The 20,998-nt window shown below is 45.9% G+C and overlaps 1 protein-coding gene across 1 annotated transcript in view; it reads left to right on the top strand.

The window, feature by feature from the left end:
• The window catches only part of LOC116464043 (retinal-specific phospholipid-transporting ATPase ABCA4), a gene marked incomplete at both ends in the record, with an annotated part of 63,133 nt that extends 43,675 nt beyond the window's left edge, over positions 1 to 19,458 (top strand). The window contains 7 exons of the mRNA XM_058434956.1: positions 4,601 to 4,806; positions 5,170 to 5,346; positions 7,169 to 7,391; positions 11,128 to 11,349; positions 12,636 to 12,840; positions 16,233 to 16,298; positions 19,369 to 19,458. Of these exons, the coding sequence (XP_058290939.1) occupies positions 4,601 to 4,806; positions 5,170 to 5,346; positions 7,169 to 7,391; positions 11,128 to 11,349; positions 12,636 to 12,840; positions 16,233 to 16,298; positions 19,369 to 19,458 (1,189 nt within the window). The remainder of the gene's footprint in view (positions 1 to 4,600; positions 4,807 to 5,169; positions 5,347 to 7,168; positions 7,392 to 11,127; positions 11,350 to 12,635; positions 12,841 to 16,232; positions 16,299 to 19,368) is intronic.
• Positions 19,459 to 20,998: the final 1,540 nt, after the last annotated feature.

Genomic DNA, 20,998 nt, shown 5'->3' with positions numbered 1-20,998 from the left:
AGGTCCTCACTATTTGTGAGATGGTTTGGTATACTACAGTGGTTAAAAACACAGGCTCTCTCCAGAGGAGGTTTACTTTGCTCAGTCGTGCCTCCTAAGTGAACTTGGACCTCATATGGTTGTTGTGAGAATGAAATGGGTGAATATGAGTAAAGTCCTTGGATCAGTTTTGGCCACGTAGTAAGCCTTCAGTAAGCATCTGCTTTTATTCCTACAGGGAGGCACTTGTAAGCCCTTCCAAACACCGTCTCATGTGATCCTTAGAACAAACCTATGAGATAGGGCATATCTCAATTTTGTAGGTAGGGAAACAGAAGCCACACAGTTAGGAAATGGCAACAGGTCTGTTAGACTCTTAAACACTATGCTACACACCAATTTGCAAGACAAGGAAGACAAAGCACCTTTGAAAATGGGTCAGATGTTTTAGGGTAAATGAACATTTGAGAATCTTTTAAGTTTCCCCCCCACCCAGAGATTTTCAAGGTATCAATCTAGGGGGGTGCATCAGGAAACATGACTATGAATCAGCTGCCTGATAAACCAGCCAGGATGGAGCCCACGTCATCACAGCAGTCAGCAGTGCCACTGAAAACATCAGCTGCTTATTCCCGTATAGATTTCCCCTTAAGACATGAAAGGGGAGTTCAAAGAGAATGGGCCAGATAGCTCTGAGAGTCATATTACTAAAATATACTTATTTTTACTAGCTTTTTTGTTTTAAGAGTTATATTGTCATTAGCACCGTAGCAAAAATTCACGTTTTATTAATTTCTCCTAGTTTATCATGTGATTCTAGAGTAGGATGCAGAGTTATATTCAAAACACACAAATCAACTCAACTCAGGAAACATATATCAAGGCCCTATCATGACAAAATGCTATTCTAGAGACCACGGTGAACAAGCCATGGCCCCAGCCTCAAGGAATTTACTATCTTTGGAACTGTGCTGGCCAATACAGTAACCAGCAGCCACGCAGGGCTATTTAAATTTAAATTAATTAAAAGTAAAAACACAATGCCTTGGATGCATTAGCCACATTTTAAGTGTTCAATAGATATTTGTGGCTCCTGCCTGCCATATTGGACAGGGCAGATATAGAACAATTCCATCACTGCAGAAAGTTCTACTGAACAGTGCTGCTCTGGGGCAGAAGATCTTCTTGTTCAGGGATGTTACACCCCCGCTTGTGGCTAGAGTGTGGCTTATCCTCAGAGCAACGATAGGGGAACAGTGGCACTCTGCAGGCTCAGCACTGAAGACATGGATGCAGGCTCTGCTTCTGACCTAGATTGACCTTGGGCAAGGCCCTTTGCTCCTCAGATCCCAATTTGTTCACCAGCCAAGTAAGAACATCAGACCACAAGCCCTCTAGGGCTCTGTCCAAATGCCCCATGACTGAGTGAGCTGGTAGAACATTCTATGTGTGTGTCACAACATGAAGAGCAAAGACTTTCACCTCCCCAAATAATTTTGTTTTTCATTTTTGGAATTAAATTTCAGATTCACTCTAATTGCCAATACTAAAATTCTCTATATGCAGTTCTAAACTTGGCAAACCAATAAAAAAAGATTATTTTACTACTTATCTTTGTAGAACATTGAGGTCTCCCTAAAGCAAATTTAAATGCATATTTTTAAAATGTATTCTAGCAGTTCAGTTCAGAAGCCCCCTGGCCCAAGCATCACACTGTCAATCCTTTGTCCTCAAGCAGCGTGGTTGGGTGGGTTAAGTACTGACAAACACTGGGTGCCAGGCCCATGGTCGGGGACTGTGCTAACAGTCTACATATTAGATCCCACCTACCCCCACCCTCAACAGACCCAAACTATTTATCAAATAGCAAACCTTACATTATTTCTGTCCAGAAGAAACAAACGTTTATTGAGAACTTTTGCGGTGTGACCTGTTTAAGTCCTACGTCTCATTTAAGGACTGGTCAATGTTAGGTTGGGCAATGGCTGTTTGTGAGAGAATCACTGCCTAAAGAAAATTCTCCATTTCCTTTAGCTCTATGGTGGGTGACTACACATACTGGTATTTCTTAAAGAAATATCAATTCCATTTCCTTTTAACATAATTATTAATATCTCATTAGTATGGTGTCACTGAAGCCTGGGCCCAAAGAAATACTAATTCCATTTCCTTTTAAGATAATTATTAATATCTCACCAGCGTGGTGTCACTTAAGCCTGGGCCCTTTAGAATTTTTCATGTACCTGTGTTCCTTAGCCCATATCAGCTGGAACACTAATAGTTTTCTTCCTTTTTATCTAGAAGACCGAGAACATTACATGGGACCCACCCCCAGGGCATGGAGGCTGAGGTGGGACAGTTAATTCAGGAGGCCCAAGAAGTGTGGGTGTGCAGCCCCTTGTTCAAACACAGCCTCTGAATCGCCAGAGGCTTCTGGTGCGTGCTCTGAGGCGCAGGTGGGACTCGGGAGTGAGGAGTTTTGGCGAATGAGTTGGGATTGCCTGCTTCTTCCCAGTGCAGTGGAGCTTGGTTCTGTGGTCAGGTCCTTACGCCCTGTCTGCCTTTCTTTATTTCTGGGGTAGTAGTCGTGGAATCAAATGACCTGGGGTTTGATACCTACTCTACCATGCTGGGGGAGTCACTCAGCCTCCTTGAACCTAAGTTCCTGGGCTGCCAAGTGAGGATAAGTAGTAATTGCTGATCCGCCTACTTGACAAGACAGTAGTGAGGGTGCTGAGTGCCAGGCTATGGATCCAGCCTTTCCCACGGTTCCTGGTGTGGCAGGAAGAACTCTGGGCCTGCAGGTGAAATTGGGGAGGGAGTCCCAGCTCTGCCACTGTCTCTCTGTGTGACCTCAGGCAGGTCTCAAAAAAATAAGATACTTTCTAAAACTCAGTTTCCTCTTCAGTAAAATGAGGATTCCAGGTAACTCACAGATAGTTTATGGGAATGAGTCTGTTCCTTAAAGCCTGCATTACATCAATAGCCCAATCTTCCTGCTTGCTTTCCCCCTTCTCCACTACCAGTGATCACAGCCTGCTCCCATGGGTGATATCCCTGCTCAAAACCCTACATTAGCTCCTATGGCTGTTTAAGGCCTGCCCAGAACTCCCCTGGTCTTAGCACTGAAAGCACGTGCCCGGGGAAGCCCTGCATTGGTCGTTCACGCTACTGAGTCCCGCAGGGCAAACGGTCTGGTCCCATCTTGCTTTCTAGTGCTGCTGTCACACTCACCTCCCTTCACTACACTCCCTTCTGTGCCTTGCAATTACCTAGGGAGCTTTTTACAAGATATGGATGCCCTGGCCCTGCCACTAGAGATTCTGATTTAATTGCTTGGGGTGGGGCCTGGCATAGGTATCTTTTAAAGCTCCCCAGTGGTTCTAAAGCACAGCCACAGATGGGAACGACTGATCTATTCTTATAGGTCCCCAGATACCTCATGTGCTGTTCCCTGTGCCTGAGCTGACCTTTCCCCTACTTTCCTCTCTTCAGCTAATTCCTGCTTATCCTCCTACTCAGGAGGCTCTTCCTCCAGGCAGCCTTCCCTGATTCCTCCAGGAAGACTTAGCTGCGTCCCTCCGCTGGGCTTCCCCAATACACTGGGCTTGCTTTCATTAGAACCTGATCCTTCCACATTATGGTTGTTGGTTTACTCCAATCCTCTCCCTCATTAGCTCTCAACTTTCTTTCAGGAAGAGACGTTTATCTTTCCTTCTTGTATTCCTAGAGTGGACCAGGCTCTGGCACATTGCAGACTCTCAGTATGCATTCAGGGAACAACTTAATCAAGACAAGACCATCTGACCTCTTGTGAGTTACATGCTAAGAAAGAAATGTCGACACCAATAGCCCTCACAATGATAGGAACAAGAGGTTAAAGAAAAGGAAATAGATGCAAATAATAATATAAGTGCTTTAACAAATCTATACAAGAGGACAGCCATCATATTCAAATTTTCAAACATTCTTAGTTCTGCTCTTTTGTGGGTAATGGGTTTTTTTCCTCTTCCAGGGGAAGAAAAGAAGCATATTACAGAAATTCCTCCTCCCCCAGCATTACTTGTCACAGAATTGTAATTGGACATGATTTCCCTAAGTTATTTTGGCTGTCTGTTATTTTCTCTCTTCCTCCTTGCTCTTCCCTCAGCTGGCCATCCTGTGTGTTTGGAGAGAGCCAGAAAGGTTCAATGCTAGGAATGTTTCTCTCTCTCTTTAAAGCTCTTTAATCATCAGGCTTTCTGATCTTCAAAGCAGGCTGTAGCCAGTGTAACCCCACTCCCTCACCTCCCCATGCTGGGGAGTAAAAGCCTGGAGTATTTTTGTCATTTTGAAGACTTGCATATTTGGACAGCCTTGGACATCTGGAAAGTGTGGTCCTCACTAGCTCTGCAGGGATAAGAGCACGTCAGCATATCCAAGCTCTCTGGCGCCCCTACATCTGGACACGTTGAAAAATTAACACCAGACTCTGGAGTTAAGCAAACATTAAGTTTATAGGCCTCCTTGCATTTGACCATTTCCTGGGGCAGCAGCCCTTATCCTATGCCTTTCTGTGTGTAGAGTTGAGTCTTTGCAGTTGATCCTCCTCAAACTCTCTCAACTTTGTGACTCTCTGCAGTGCTTGGTCCTGGATAAGTTTGAAAGCTACAATGATGAAACTCAGCTCACCCAACGTGCCCTGTCTCTACTGGAGGAAAACAGGTTCTGGGCCGGAGTGGTGTTCCCTGACATGTATCCCTGGAGCAGCTCTCTACCACCCCACGTGAAGTATAAGATCCGAATGGACATAGACGTGGTGGAGAAAACCAATAAGATTAAAGACAGGTGATGTTTCAGGAAGGGCTTGCTGCGTTTCTCCAAAGTCAGTGGGAAATTACATTTGGTAGAGAGAAAGGGATTGAGACTGGACTCAGCCTATAAATCAATAAAATTAAGTTAAATAAGAAAATATAAGATATTTTATAAAGCTCAACAAAGAGTCCTTGAATAAAAGCAATTACAGAGTCACATGGTGGCTAATATTCAAAACTGAGATTTAAACTGAGGACTAGGAAATAGAACTGGATCCTTTTGAAGCGTTCAGGAGAAAGATTTTAAGAGAATGAGTTCTGAGTCACCCTGTGGTCGGGAGGTGTGAGTAAGCTGTCCAAGCCCGTTCCCATCCTTTGTCCCTCTGTGTCTTCTCAGGTATTGGGATTCTGGTCCCAGAGCTGATCCCGTGGAAGATTTCCGGTACATCTGGGGCGGGTTTGCCTATCTGCAGGACATGGTTGAACAGGGGATCACAAGGAGCCAGGTGCAGGTGGAGGCTCCAGTTGGAATCTACCTCCAGCAGATGCCCTACCCCTGCTTCGTGGACGATTCGTGAGTCTGAAGTTCGCGACCCTCCTCCATGACACGCTAATGGGGGTGCTGGAGTGGGCTGGGGCGGGCTGGGGGTGCTCTCAAGGCTTCCATGTCTTTGGAGAGAGCCCCAGGGACCAGAGCCAAACTGGAGATCGTGGAGCTCTGACTGATGAATCTGCTTCTCCCAAGCTCCAGGCAGGCGCAGATGAGTCAGTACAGTGGTGGGAAAGGGAAGAGAGTTGGTGTTGTAGCTGGAAAAGGGAAGGGGAAAATTAAAGCAAGGAAAGCGAGGCTGGGGGAGGGGATAAATTCCCCACTATGTAGTATGTTTGGTACGTGGAAGGGTTCTGGTCAGAATGTTTGCCCAGTGATTGCCACATCAGCATTCATTTTGGACTCTGTATGGCCAGTAGGTCTGGTTCCTGGGAGCCCTGGAATAATGCAGCCCCTTCCCTAACTAACATTTCCATGATGTATGCTCAGTGACAAGGCAGAGGAATGTGTTGGATGAGCTCAGGCCCCGCCTCCCTGGACACCCCCATCCCAGGCCTGTATATCTGTTGACCAGGAACAAGCAAAGCAAGCAGCCTACTGTTTGACTGAACATGGATTTGGGGGGTGGTAGAGAAAGGGCCGGGGTGGAGGGTTGGGAGGGCTCATTTGTCATTACAGGTGGGGTCAGACACACTACCAAAACAGCAGCAGAGACCTACAATTGAGTTCACCTAAAACTCAGTGTGGACACAGGAAACCCTCTTTTAATAACTGTCCAATGGGTTTTCCAGCCTCAGCTCTACAGAAAACTTGAGATAACAGTGGCCAGTCTGCAGTTAGTTTGGGTTCGGACAATAGGCAGAGCTGGGAAATGGAGCCGGGGCAAAAGCCCAGGTCCACTTTAGGATCAGAGTGGGAGTGGCTGTTGGGGAAGTGAGGTGGGTGTGGGGAGGCAATAGGGAGCTGGGTCATTTGGTGTGGGAGAGTCCTCTGGTGGCTAGTCCCAGAAGTGCATGCTTTACGAACATATGCTTCTCTCCCTAGGGCCACCTTGAGTGAAACTCTCCCATGCTGGAATTGGGCCCTTCCAATGACAACACGCAACAGTTTTCAATAGATAATAATCCCAAGGGCTTTACTAGCACAGGAAACACAGGGAAAACATGTATAAAGTTCACAAGAAAGTCATTCCAGTATATCAAATCTACTGTTTGCCAGGTGGATATACCACGGTCTAGTCTACTCCACCTGTGCATGGCTGGTGGTGGAGCCAGTGGCTGTTGGATAACTGATTTATTGATGGATCATTTGCCTTCTGAAAGTGCCAAACTGATTAGTTATTTTGTGTGTCTTTTTGTGTAACTAGGGTTTGACCTTCCAGGGCAGGCTGTGCTGGGGCGGCTGACCCCTTGGGGAGCCAAGTTATTGCTCTTACCACCACCACTTGCCCTTGTCAGTGCTCCACCCTCTTGGGTTTCAGTGTCAGCATGTAGCTATCTATGCAGATCCCATCCACATCATCAAGTCTGCAGTCTTTTCCTTGCAAGGCCTTACAGGGAAGATCTTTGACATAGAGGATATACTTTTATTGACACATTTTACTTGCAGAGCATTCACCTGGGCTAACCAGAAAGACAGCACTCTGCTGTAAACAAAAAACAATGCTTCAGGGCTAACATGGAATGTATTAAAAGATTCCAGCCCATTGAATGTCCAGCAGAGGTTTTCCTGTTTTCCTTTCCCTCCATCTGGGCTTTGTTCTCAACACATTCATTCAACAAACATTTATTCTGCCTCTACCAGGTACAGAGCACTCTACTATTCTGCTTCTCTCCTTTTGCTTTAGTTTCATGATCATCCTGAACCGCTGTTTCCCTATCTTCATGGTGCTGGCATGGATCTACTCTGTCTCCATGACTGTGAAGAGCATCGTCTTGGAGAAGGAGTTGAGACTGAAGGAGACCTTGAAAAATCAGGGTGTCTCCAATGCAGTGATTTGGTGTACCTGGTTCCTGGACAGCTTCTCCATCATGTCAATGAGCATCTTCCTCCTGACGATATTCATCATGGTAAGCCAAATGGAGAAGGCCCAGAAAATCTTGAATACTTTGGTTCCTCTCCCCTTTCCTCCTGTTCGTGTGCCTGGATTAGTCATCTGGCCACCAAGGAGAGCGTGACATCTAGCTTCCCAGCCCTTCCTTTTAGCCAAGCTGGGAGACACTCCGAGAGATGGAATCTCCTGAAGGAGCCACTGCATCACAGCATCCTCCCATCTCCCATTGCCTGCCCAGGGGTCCATGGTCCACATAGACTTTCCAGTCCCATTCCGTGACCATCTGGAGAAGCTGCTATTAGCAGAGCCCTGCACAGGGTAATAGTGTAATTAAAGTGGTCTTCTCTTTCCAACACAGAAGAAATCAGTTCAGGGAGTGTTTTTCTAGGCTTACGATTTTAACTACTGGCTAGAGTTGAATTTTTACAATTTTAACTACTGGCTACAGCCAGTTTAACTACTGGCTAGCAGTAGGGGAGGAGATCTGGATTATTTACTTATCACCATCATGGTCACCTCCTACGTGGCTTCACCAAAAAACATTCTGCTGCCTGAAAAATCTCCAAGACCTCTCTCTCTTTTAAAGGATGGAATTTGGAGTCCATCCTTCCTCAGTGATAAGGAGTTTTTATAGCCACAGGCAGCATCTATTGGTCTGTCCTCTGCAAACTTGCAACTCCTCTGAGAGCTAGACTTGGAAATGAAACATTATTTTGCAATACGCTGCTATCCTTCATTTTTAGCTCCTCCACCATAGATGATTGTTTGTACTTGTTAAATGATAAGGATATAAATTTAGGTCATTTTTTATATTTTACTGGATGGAATTCGGTATAATTTTTAGACTTCAGGCTTTGCAGGCTCCTGAGACGGACTGATTGAGCTTGTTCTTCTTCTTCCCCATCATGATAGGAAGTGCTGTACCACACTAGGCAGTGTGTGTAGTGACCACAGACTGGCTGAGTGTCTCCCATCCCATGCTGGCCCATATCTGGTACCCACCTGATCCACAAATGTTCCATCAGATCCTGTTCAAACAACACATCTCCAGTTAAGCCAAATCTTGCCCTGTCTCCTTACAGTAAAATGTACTAAATCTGAAGGTTTTGTCTTTTTAGTGTTGCTCTGTGATCCAGTGATCTGTGGCCTTGGTTATGCCCTGTGCTAGAGTCCTAGCAAAACAAACTAAGGTAGAGGTCATTCTGCTCAAACAACCTGACCCCACCTGGATGTGGCTTTACATTTGCGAAGGGTACCAAAGTTCTAAGAGATGAGGGGAGGAGCTGAGCCCCTTGTCCCCATCTAGGCTTCTCTTGTTCTTTCCCATTCCTCAGTCTGCTCCTTTTCCCAGTACCAACATGTTTGTGTCCTCAGAATTAAAGGAGTAAAAATGTGTAAACATCTGACTAGCAACAGCCATGAGATTTTGCCTGCCTTGTTGATAAGCAGCATTGAGATCTGCCCTCCTAAGAATGGGCCATTAGGTCTTCAAAGCTTTTACGATGTGAGGTAAAGAACGTTCACCAGGAGTTTCATGCACAAAAGGGTTTCTCTTTGTGGGAACTAGAACACTGTTCCAGTGATGACGGAAACAGAGCTTTCCACACCAAAACAGGGTTTTCCTTTGAATGACTCTCCCACCTTTCCCTTGTCTCTTCCTCCCCACCTCAACAACACAGGAAAGAAGCTGGAAGCAGGGACAATGGGAAGGTCCCTTTGTTATTCGAGCTATTAGAAACAAAAAGAAAAGTGGCCATCTGAGGAAACCACAGCTGGTGAAACTGTTGGGTCACAGAGTGAATTACACCTCTGGCTTAAGTCAGCGAAAAGTCCTAGAAGTTTGTGGTCCTAGAAGTCCTAAAAGTTTATGGGACTTTGTTTTGAGCAAGGATAAGAAATTGATTTCAGGCCGGGCATGGTGGCTCACGCCTGTAATCCCAACACTTTGGGAGACAGAGGCGGGCGGATCACTTCAGGTCAGGAGTTCCAGAGCAGTCTGGCCAACATGGCAAAACTCCGCCTCTCCTAAAAATACAAAAATTAACCAGGTGTGGTGGCACATGCCTGTAGTCCCGGGTGTTCAGGAGGCTGAGCCAGGAGAATCTCTTGAACCCAGGAGGTGGAGGTCTCAGTGAGCTGATACCATATCACTGCACTCTAGCCTGGGCAACAGAGCAAGACTCTGTCTAAAAAAACAATAAATAAAAAAGAAATTGATTTCATTCTTCTGAGAACTGCAACAACTACCTTAAAGTGATTCCATCCAAAAGCCACATGTTCAGCCATGGACTTACTTTTATGGAGCTGCGTGTGGGTGACACACAAAATCAGGAGCTCTGAGTCCTAATTTAGACTTTTATTTAGATTTCCTCAAATTTGGATTCCAGTTAAGCATGGGTCTCTTCTGTGCCCCGCCCCCCCTTGCCATTTGTTTTATCTGTTTTTCAGTCTGTTCTGTCAGTACCCACAGGCAGGAGAGCAGAAAGGAGAAATGGCAGCCACAGCAGACAAATGGCACGTTCGTTGCACTCAGCTCTTGCACGCCCATCACAGATACTACTCTTTGGTCTCTCTTTTCTATGAGAGGAAGCCAGGGCTCCAGGGAACTACTGCCAATTGATCAGAACTCATTTAGGACGTGGACCTATTTGTTCCTTTATGTTCCTGGGAAGAGCACAGGATGAATTCTATGTACTCATTTACGTGTTCAGAGAGTAAAGTGCCTCATAGGATGCCTCCAGCAAAGGATAACCAAGAAGGTCTAATACATTTGACAATCTCAGTTTATCCTATAGTGTAATTGGATAGCAGTTCCCCTAGCAAAAGTTGCTAGTTTGGTCCTATTTTCTACATAGCCAAAGTGGTTGATTCATTGGTTAATGTGAAAGTTACTGAGTACTGCCAGCAGGTTCTAGGAAATGTATTTGTGTGATATTCATGGATGGGGAAGATCAATCCACTTCCAAGTGATTTGGATTAATTACTAGTATTTTCACCTGTGTGGGTAGCAAGTCTCAGAAAATCAAGTACAGATGATGGCATCGGACAGGACAGGCCCCAGGCAAAATGTTGAAGCTCCTCTGGAGTTCCCTCCCATCTCCCTCTTTTGTTTTCCGTATACCTGGTTTATCCAGGGCCCTGGAGATGCTCCAAGACCCCCTACCCAGGTCTTCTTCCCTTGTCCCAGCCATATTTCTCCACATTACCACTCTTCTCACTGAGGATTTGCTTACTTAACACACAATAAATACTATTAAAAGAGAAACTTAGGCACATTAAAATGTTAAAGAGTTGATTCCAGCAAACAGTGATTCACAGGAGGCTCCAGATCACAAGTGGTTCAGGGCACCACTGAGGGGTAGGGAAGCAAAACAAAGAAAAACAAAGCAAATATTTGATTGGTTCAAGTGGAAAGTCCCTGATTAGAGGTTAGTGGGCAGTTTGTGATTAGTTAAGTTTCTCTGAGTTGGGTTTTGGTTTGCTGATGTAGGAACACAGAATGCTGGGGCCGTTTCAGCCTAATGGTCTCCCAATTAATTTTTTTAACATTACTGATGACTGATAGGAGTCTAATGTGTTATTCCTCCAAGGGAAAATGGCATTCCTAGGATTAAAGGAACTCAGCACATGGAGTGTGCATTGTAGAAATTTAGACACTAACAACAGGCTGGTGGGAGAGAGCCTTTTAGGGCAGAGTGAGAAGGCATCCAGCAAAGGGTGGGAGTTACTGACGCATGGCCTCTTGGTTTCAGCATGGAAGAATCCTACATTACAGCGACCCATTCATCCTCTTCCTGTTCTTGTTGGCTTTCTCCACTGCCACCATCATGCTGTGCTTTCTGCTCAGCACCTTCTTCTCCAAGGCCAGCCTGGCAGCAGCCTGTAGTGGTGTCATCTATTTCACCCTCTACCTGCCACATATCCTGTGCTTCGCCTGGCAGGACCGCATGACCACTGAGCTGAAGAAGGCTGTGGTGAGGCCCTTGGGCTGGCCCATGTCCTATAACACGTTTCCTCGGAAGGGTCTGTAACAGTCCTGGAGGCCCAGCCTGCCCTCTGAGGGGGTCCACTTTGCCTTTGACCCAAGGTTAAAAAGTTCATGTGAGGCTAAAAGGTACAGGGGCAAAAGTGGGAGCAGTCCTCACCCTGAGCGATGCAACAGTGACTCCTCACCACACCTGCTTGATTCATCTGCCCTGGAAAGTCATTAAAAAACCAGTTCAACTCATGGGTCCCTTTGTTTACTCACAAGAGAGAGCCAGCAGCCCATTTCACTAGTTTTCCTTTCCTACTCTTTGAGAAGAATCAGAAGAGAGGGAGCTCGCCACTTTACTATCTGTCTAAAGAGATGTTTCCATTAATTAAAAGTTTTTGTTTTGCTTCAAAAAAACTTGAATTGGAGTATTTCCACAAGTATCTTTAACATGTTCTACCAGTGCTTGCAGAAAGAAGTGCAGAAATGAGACTCTCCACAGAGTCAGGCTTGCTGGCCAGGAGAGGACTCCCGAAGCTGACTTCTGATGGCCTGAGAAACTTCCTAGTTCACAATTCCCAGACCCAGACAAAGAGCACTGTCTTCTCTCTAATTGTTTTCAAATGGGCCATTTCCACCCTCTAATCAGCCTCTGGCCCTGGAGGGTGCAGTTCCCCTTGTCCTCCGGAGTCTCCCTTTCTCTGTGCTGTAGAGTCAAGAAGCGATGACCACCTGCCCTCACTGGGGAAAGACAGAAAGTCTGACTCGTTCTCACGACTCACACTTATTAGGCTCCAGAGGTGTCAGGGCATCTGCCTTTCATTTCTTAGGTTAGGTAAGAAATCAATTGCTGCCATTTACAGCACCCAATTTTCTAAAATGATCACAATGGATTAGTGGCAAGAAATCCTTATGACTCATGGGTGGGCAGAGTTGGGCTATTTTGGTAATCCTTGAGTAGGCAGATGGCCTTTGAGGTCATCTTGTTGGGTACATAGATCACTAGGAAGCTATAGGTCTAGCAACTGTGGATTAGGGCTGGGCTGAGAATTGTTTCATGTTTTTTGTGACTGTATAGCTAGAGACTCTCTTGTTTGCAGAGAGACCCTCTGAACTCCCCCTAGCCGTCTAGGGAAAGACTGCCTTCACCCCTCCTGAGGTGACCTTACACTGAGAGACAATGGGGACCCCCTTTTGGCCCTCCCCTCTACCTTGAGGGCATCTGGGTGCTGTTGCATTGCATAAAAGGCACTGCTCATTTTCTGTGCCCTCTCTGCCTCACTGCAGAGCCTATTGTCCCCAGTGGCATTTGGATTTGGCACTGAGTACCTGGTTCGCTTTGAAGAGCAAGGCCTGGGGCTGCAGTGGAGCAACATCGGGAACAGTCCCACGGAAGGGGACGAATTCAGCTTCCTGCTGTCCATGCAGATGATGCTCCTTGATGCTGCTGTCTACGGCTTACTCGCTTGGTACCTTGACCAGGTGTTTCCAGGTAAGCATCCTCCTCTGTACGGTAAAGGTAATTGAGTTCTTCAGATCCCCAGCCCTCTCCATTCATCTAGTTTAAATTTCATTGCTTCTAAGCTCTTTGTCAGAACCAGCATTTGAAGTTTAAATCTAGAAGTCAAAAATCCACCAGCAAATCCTACTGGCTCTACTTGAGAAACAAATCCAGAATCTGATATCTTGTCACCACCTCCACCACAACCTTCCCAATCCCAGTCTCTTCCTTCCACTACCACCTCCCATCAGTCCATTCTGCACACTGTATTCAGGGAGATCCTTTCAGAATCAAGGTCATATGGTGTCAGCCTTCTCTGTCAAATGCCTCCACGGGCTTTTCCTCTCATTCAGAGTAAAACCAAGTGTCTCAACCCTGACCTCCAAGATGCTTCATTATCTGGCCTCCAGCTCTTTCTCATCTTACGATTTTCCCTTCTCCTCCGTGTTCCTCTGCTCCAGCCACGTCGGCCTCCTTACTGACTGTTTAATACACCGAGTGCATTTCCTCTTCAGGGCCTTTCCACCTGCTGTTCTCATGCCAGAAGCATGTTTCTCTCCCCCCACCCCACAACCCGCCCCTCATATCTGCAGGCTTGCTTCCTTACTTTGTTAAGGTCTCTGTTCAAATGTCACATTATCACAGGGATCTTTCCAGACTGAAGAGATCTACATATCTATGGCTCTGTAAACAACATTCCTTCAGGGTTCCTGTCCCCTCACCCTCCTTTATTTTGGGGAACATTCTTCACCATCTGATATGATGATGTATCTTATGCAGGTATTTACTGACTCTCTGCCCTTAGTAGAATATGAGCCCAGAGAGCATACATGTGGTCTATTTTGTTAACTGTGACAGTCCCAGTGCCCAGAATAGTGCCTGACCTTTGGTGGGCACTGAATAAATATCTAATTAATCTGTAGTATGGAAAATCAGCTTCTGAAAATTGGCTGTTTGCCCGATCGTGTATTTACTTGGTAGAAAATCAAATTTTCCTTCAAATTAGCATTTTCTGGTAACTAGAGCTGCCCCATCTTCATCTGAGTGGTCTCCAAGTCAGCTGATAGCCTTGTGCTGTGGCAGCCATGCCTGGCTCTTGATGCTGTAGCCAAGAGCAGGCAGAGGACGTTGAGGCTGGTCCAGTCCATGGGGAGGGACAAACTCACAGCTCTCAGATCATCTCAGGGCAGCCTTTGTTGACAGAAATAGGTAGGCAGCCACCCTGAATGGGAAGAAGGCCTCTAGACTGGGTCAGGAGGCCTGGGTTTGCATCCTAGTGGCATAGGTGCATTTGTTTACTAGGGCTGCCATAACAAAATACCACTAACTGGGCGGCTTAGACAACAGCCATTTATATCTCACAGCTCTGAAGGCTGGAAGTCCAAAATCAAGGTGTTGGCAGGGCCATGCTGCCTCTGAAACCTGTAGGTGCTTGGACACTCCTTGACTTGTAGATGAGTCCTGCTGATCCTTCGTCTGCACATGGCATTCTGCCTGTCTTACATGGCCATCTTATAAGGACACCAGCTGGATTGGATTAGGGGCCTACCTTGCTCCCATGTGACCTCATCTCAACTAATCACGTCTGCAATGACCCTGTTCCTAAACAAGGCCACATTATGAGGTACCTGGGGTTAGCACTCTGGTATCTTTTTTCTTGACACCACTTCTGACACCAAATATGTGTTTTGGTTTTTTGTTGTTGTTGTTTTGGCACCAACCAATTCTCCTATGTTAATGGGTTGTCCAAGAATTCAATTGAATTCTGACACTATCCAGAATTCACGCAGACTCCATGGGTTCAGTCCCACAAGGCTTCCCCCTCTTCAGATGCCAGCTGGAAATGTGGTGCCCGGGCTACCCACGCTTTTGCCAAAGTCCTGTACTTACAATCACAGCTTTAAAATGAAGGATGCAGCTCAGGAACCACCACATGGAAGAGAAGCATGGTATGGGGTCGGGGACAGAGCTTCTATGCTCTCTCCAGACACACCACCCTCCAAGCACCTCAAAGTGTTCAGCAACCCAGAAGCTCCCCAAATCTTGTTGTTCAAGAGTTTTTATAACCCTATCTTCAGCTCCATACTCCCCCACTGGAGGTTGAGGATTGGGACTGAAAGTTCCATCCTTCTCATGTGTGGTCTTTCTGGTGACCAGTGCCCAGAAACTGCAGCTATCTTGGGGCTCTACCCTGAGTCACATCATTAGCATAAACTCAGATGTGGTGGAGGAAGGGGCTCATTATGAATAAAAAAAAGACACTCCTTTCTGCCAGGAAATTCCAAAGGTTTTAGGAGATCTGTGCCCTGCACAGGAGCTGGGGACAAAGACCAAGTATACTTTGTATTATGCCACAGACCCCAACATGTCTTTTTGGAGAGAGACCAAATTCAACCCGTGATGGTGACTTTGAACAAGACATTTGAATTAGTCTGTTTTTTCTATCCTACTAGATTGTTGGAAACAGATATAATAGATGAAAATTAGTTGATTACAATTGAAATTTGTGCATAATTCAAAAGTTTTATTTTAGCCAAGCTAAAGCTTTCATTTATTCAACAGCTATTTACTGAGCAGCACCTGTGCATGAGGCTCAGCAGGGCCAGGTTCCGGGAATAGAGTGGTGGAGATAAAGATCCAGACCCGCCCAGAGGAGTAGACAGTCCAGTGGCAGCAAAGGCCATGAAACATATGGCAACTCTTAAAAAAAGCCGAGATCGTGATTTTACAAAATCAACATTTTGTAGGGAGCAGAACTTTCAAAGAGAACTGGACTAGAAATTTGGGAGTCTTTTTCTTGGAACCCTGGTGGATCCAGTAGAATGAGGGGTGGGGGTGTAGGGTTAAAAACAGTGACATTAGAACTGGATTACCTGTGTTGGAATTCCTACGTTTCCGTTTATCTGTGACGGGAGGCAGATGGCTCAAGTTCAGTGTACCTCTGTTTCCTTTCTCAGAAGAATAATATTACTACCTATCTCCTGGGGTTGTTTTGAGGTTTAAATTATTTAACACATGGAAAGCACTCACAGCAATGCCTGCCACAGAAAGAATATCCAGTACATCTTAGTGATGATCACTATTATTACTCTCTGACTCCTGGAAAAGGACTTGATTTAATTCTCTCATGAAACGTTTTCTTGGAAAACTGATGTCAACCAAGATTATTGGTCTTGCTCTTGCTTATAACACCCTAAAAACATGACTGTCTGGATAAAAATATGTTGGAAGGGAGCCTGAGAATAGCCATGTAATAATAACTACAAATATCTATAGTTACAATGTGAGGTTCAGGTAGATAAACTCTAGATCTTATAGAACTGCGGTTAGGTAGGATAGGGAGACTCCTTCGACCTTCTCTGTTTATTTGTCTCTATTTTTAGGAGACTATGGAACCCCACTTCCTTGGTACTTTCTTCTACAAGAGTCGTATTGGCTTGGCGGTGAAGGTGAGTCCTTTAAAACACAAATCTTAATGTTTGAAATCAGCTCCCTGGGCTCTGTGCAAGATGTATATGGGTCACAGAGGCAGCCCTCTATGTAAACGGTGTGACTCCTGATGAGTCAGCTGCCTCCTGGGGCTCTGCCCCTTGATGGGCATTGCAGCGTCTGGGAGCCCACCTTTCACGAGTCACTGGGCCCTGTGTGATCATGAATGGCTGGTCATGGATGAAGCCCTGTGTCCTGTACACCTTGTCCAGTAGACTAAATTGCCCTATTTAAAAAAGGCCAAGCCACTTCAGGGTTCAAAGAACTTTTGCAGCTTTTCAATATAAAGCAGAAATCCAGGGAATCATGAAGGAACCTTTGCATTCATCTCCCATTGCCTTCCTCATGCCTTTTTATTCTTCTCTGCCTTTTCAAAATATAAATTAGTTTATTCTCCCAAGATGAAGACTCCTCCTGGGGCTGAGGCAGAGCTGTTGGTCTTCAAGGCAATACCTCAGATTCTCCTGGTGTTGATCTTTCTTAGGGGTGGGGAAGAAGGTTGAAAGGGCATTTGCCCACAACACATCTTAGGTAAAAGGCACCTTTACTACTGAACCAAACAGGAGGCCTAGCTAGAGAAAGTTCTAGAAGCAGGGAAAAGTACAGACTCTTTTGTGAGGTCTGAGAAAGCAAAGAAATTCCAGCATGTAAGCGGGGGACTCCCCTAGAGCTGAAGTTCTCTCCCATCTGTTTGTTGCTCACCTACCTGTTCTTTACTTTGTATTATTGGGCCTGGGCCAGGACTTATCCTGTAAAGCACTGAGACCGATGTTTGCTTTCTCTGGGGGATTAGTCTAGGGCCTTTAAAAGGCTTGGCCGGGTGTTTTTTTTCTTTTGTTTTTTGCTTTTGTTTTCACTGGGTCAAACAAACAACACTTTAACAGCTCAGGATTTTTTCATTGTGTTGACTTGTCTACCTATAAACTTGTTAATTTTTTACTATAATAAAATTATCATATAATAAATGAAAAATTTCAACACAGGGTTGTATTCCTAGAATGTTTTAATGTCAATGAGTATCAGGGCTTGTGGGCATTTTTTTTTTTTCTCTACAATCCCAACAGATACTCTGTCTCTTAAGAAAAAAAGAAATCATGGCCGGGCACGGTGGCTCATGCCTGTAATCCCAGCACTTTGGGAGGCCGAAGTGGGTGGGTCACCTGAGATCAGCAGTCCGAGACCAGACTGACTGACATGGGGAAACCCCGTCTCTACTAAAAATACAAAATTAGCCGGGCACAGTGGCGCATGCCTGTAATCCCAGCTACCCGGGAGGCTGAGGCAGGAGAATCACTTGAACCTGGGAGGCAGAGGTTGCAGTGAGCCAAGATCTTGCCATTGCCCTCCAGTATGGGCAGCAAGAGCAAAACTCCGCCTCAAAAAAAAAAAAAAAGAAAAGAAAAAGTAAAGAAAAAAAGAAATCATAAGGAAAATATGCTCCTTCAAAAGTGAATCACAAATATGTTTGCCAACGGAAGGCAAATATTTTTCACCTGTCTCATAGGCTGGACTGAAATGGATTTCTAAAACTCTCTAAAACCAGAAAAGAGCTGAGTATCTCCACCCAACCTCCCTCCTTTCACAGATGAAAAAATAAAAAATGGAGCCCAGGAGACATCCAGTATCTTCCCCTATTGGTCACTTGGGACAAAATCTGGAACTTGCACATATATTGCCTGGCAGGAAGCTCATTCCAGTGATTACACTCTTTAGGAGGATGTTTCCTCTTGCTATTTCATTACCTATTTGTGCAGTTTGATAGCTAGTAAAGTGATCAAAGGAACTGTGGGGCATAGATTCAAAAGTCCTTCGGGAAGCAGAAATAGAAGAACAGTACTAGAGGCAGCAGGTCCCTGACCACCGGGCCCACTACCTGCTGCTCCAGCACACATCCTGCACGTTTTCAGAGGGCGGGGGACAGAGGGGCCCTGGGTGGCTGTTGCATTGAGAAATCTCACCCTGCTCCTGTATGTGCACTTGAGGCCGAGAGCCCTTGGATGCGTGGTGACAGTGGTTTCCTCCTGCCCCTGCCTTCCTCTCTGGCAGACTGACTGGCCCTTCTGCTTCTCTTCCCCTTCCAGGATGTCCTGATGTCTTTTTAAACCAAATGCCAAGTTTGCCAAAAAGTGTGTGTATGTGTGTGCAATGTGTGTGTTTATACCACACTTTATAATTTGTCCAGGCTTGTATTAATATCATCACCAGGCTCAACCCTGGTGTTAATTCCAAAATACTTAAATGCCCATCTAGGTGAATTTCTCAGGTAAACCATTTATTCAAGCTGTAGTTTAAGCTGGCTGCCCCTCATAGCACTTTGAATAGACTTTGTTTTTGTTTTTGTTTTTGTTTTTGTTTTTTGAGACAGAGTCTCACTCTGTCGCCCAGGCTGGAGTGCAGTGGCGCTATCTCGGCTCACTGCAACCTCCACCTCCCAGGTTCAAGCGATTCTCCTGCCTCAGCCTCCTGAGTAGCTGGGATTACAGGTGAGCACCACCACACCTGGCTAATTTTTGTATTTTTAGTAGATACGGGGTTTCACCATGTTGGTCAGACTGGTTTCGAACTCCTGACCTCATGATCTGCCTGCCTTGGCCTCCCAAAGTGCTGGGATTACAGGCATGAGCCACCACGTCCGGCCGCTGAATAGACTTTTACTCAAGGTTTGCCATGACTTTCACATGTTTTGGATTGGAGTAAAATGTGCCAGTGGTGGGCTAAAGAAAATTAACTCATTTCAAATTCAAACCTGGTTTTCTTAATTTTTTTAAAATCACAATTTCTGAAACTGTGGGCTCCTCCTGGCACATTGAGAGGAGGAGGTGAAACTCTTCAAGTCTGAAGCTCCTGTTACAAATCTTCCTCTGGGACTGGCAAAGATTGTGTGATCAGGCTTGAGTACCTCACAGCCCTACAGCAGGTCAGAGGCTGGCCAGGAAACTCATTTGCTCCCTGTACCTCTCCCCTCCTTTCCTGCCTTTGCTGGTTCTCGGCTCCCGGTGGTAGAGTAACACTGGCTTCTGATTGGTGCAGGGTGTTCAACCAGAGAAGAAAGAGCCCTGGAAAAGACCGAGCCCCTAACAGAGGAAACGGAGGATCCGGAGCACCCAGAAGGAATACACGGTAAAACCCCAATAAAGAATGCACAGCAGAGGCGAGGAAAAGGCTCTAAGCACTGCAGAGGGCCAGAGCAAAACATCTCATGGCAAGGGTGGAAAGAAGCCCAGGAAACTGACTCTCTATGTTGACAAGTGTTAAACCAGATCCCTTCTCAGAGGTCCATCTGCATGTGTGTGGAATGAATGGTTCAGCCCAGACATTAGCGCATATTTCCTGGAGAAAGCAAATACCGACCATGTAGTGTGCCTGTGCCCTTGTTAGGCAAATCCCAAGTGAGTTGCACAAATGTGCTGACTTCCGAGGATTTAGCAAGAACAATAACTTTGGTCACTGGGACTTAAAGCGGATATGAGCTATAAGGAAAGACAAAAATAAATGCTTCTGTGTCCAGGGGGAAAGATACTCCAGGGGAGCTGACTACACTTCACTTACGGCTTACAAATCTAGAAGGCCATTCATTGAAACCATCAGAAGCCTTTCCTGACAGTGGAAGTTACCTAATAATCCCTAAACTGATGACCCAGGTTTACAAGTTTTGTTTTCCTGGCTGTTGCTGCCCTCATCTTCTCTCTTAAACTAATTCTGTATTTCTCCCAAGGCTTTTCATTCCCTAAGCATATGCATTTCTCTGTGGCTAAAATGCTCTGGGTTTAGACAGGCAGCACAGCCCCTGGGCTCTGCCTGACAGGGCAGGAGAGGGTCTGGCCTTTATCCCTCCAGCCCACCCCAGGGGCCATTTCACAAAACTAAAGCCAGAAACCTGCAGCCCCTCCCAGAGTTAGACTGCAGTACAGCGTGCCTCTGGGAAAACCCTCCTCCCACAGTGGAAAGTCTAGGCTGAAATCAGGAGGCTGGGGACTGGTTCCACCTCAGTTGCAGGCAAGGCCAGGAGGCGCAGATAGAAGAAACAGTGGACTTTTTCCCCCTAGGGAAACAAATGCTTAGAGCTACAGTATTAAGAAGACAAATTAAGCTGTGCCATATAGGGTGAAATGAAGCAGGGAGAGACGGGAGGTCAGGGAGAAGTGAGAGCACTCGGTGAGGGTCTGCACTGGAGGGAGCATGAGAGGAGGAAGGAGGGGAGTGGGGTTTGAGGGTTGGTGTTGAGGAAGCGTGGACTGCCCTACCCACCTAATTGGAAAACTCTGGGAGTTCTGAGGAGCAAGAAGCCTTAGTCAAAGTCAACTCAAAGATTCAAGCCAAGGTGACTAAGAGAATGGTGGTTCAGAAAAGGTCATGGGAGAATCTGAAGGCAGATGTTGTTTTGGGAAGATGAAGAACCTAAGCCGCTTCCAGAAATTCATGAGGAAATGCCCTGTGGACTGTTGGCAATGAGGGCCTAGGACCAAGGTTGAGCTTGGGGCCAACTCTCCCTATAGACAGTGAATGCATTCTGACAAGCATGGGCTCTGGGTTCAAATCCCAACTCTGCCACTCATGCCTATGTGTCCTTAATAGGACGCTTGATGTCTCTGTGTCTAAGGTTTCCTGGACTGTGGAAATGAGCCTAATAAATGTCTACCCCTTAGGACCGTTATAAGAG

Source organism: Hylobates moloch, unplaced genomic scaffold (assembly GCF_009828535.3).
Source record: "Hylobates moloch isolate HMO894 unplaced genomic scaffold, HMol_V3 SCAFFOLD_144, whole genome shotgun sequence".
NCBI lineage: Eukaryota > Metazoa > Chordata > Mammalia > Primates > Hylobatidae > Hylobates > Hylobates moloch.
The sequence above is the reverse complement of the archived record's forward strand: the minus strand, read 5'-3'. Positions and strand labels throughout refer to the sequence as shown.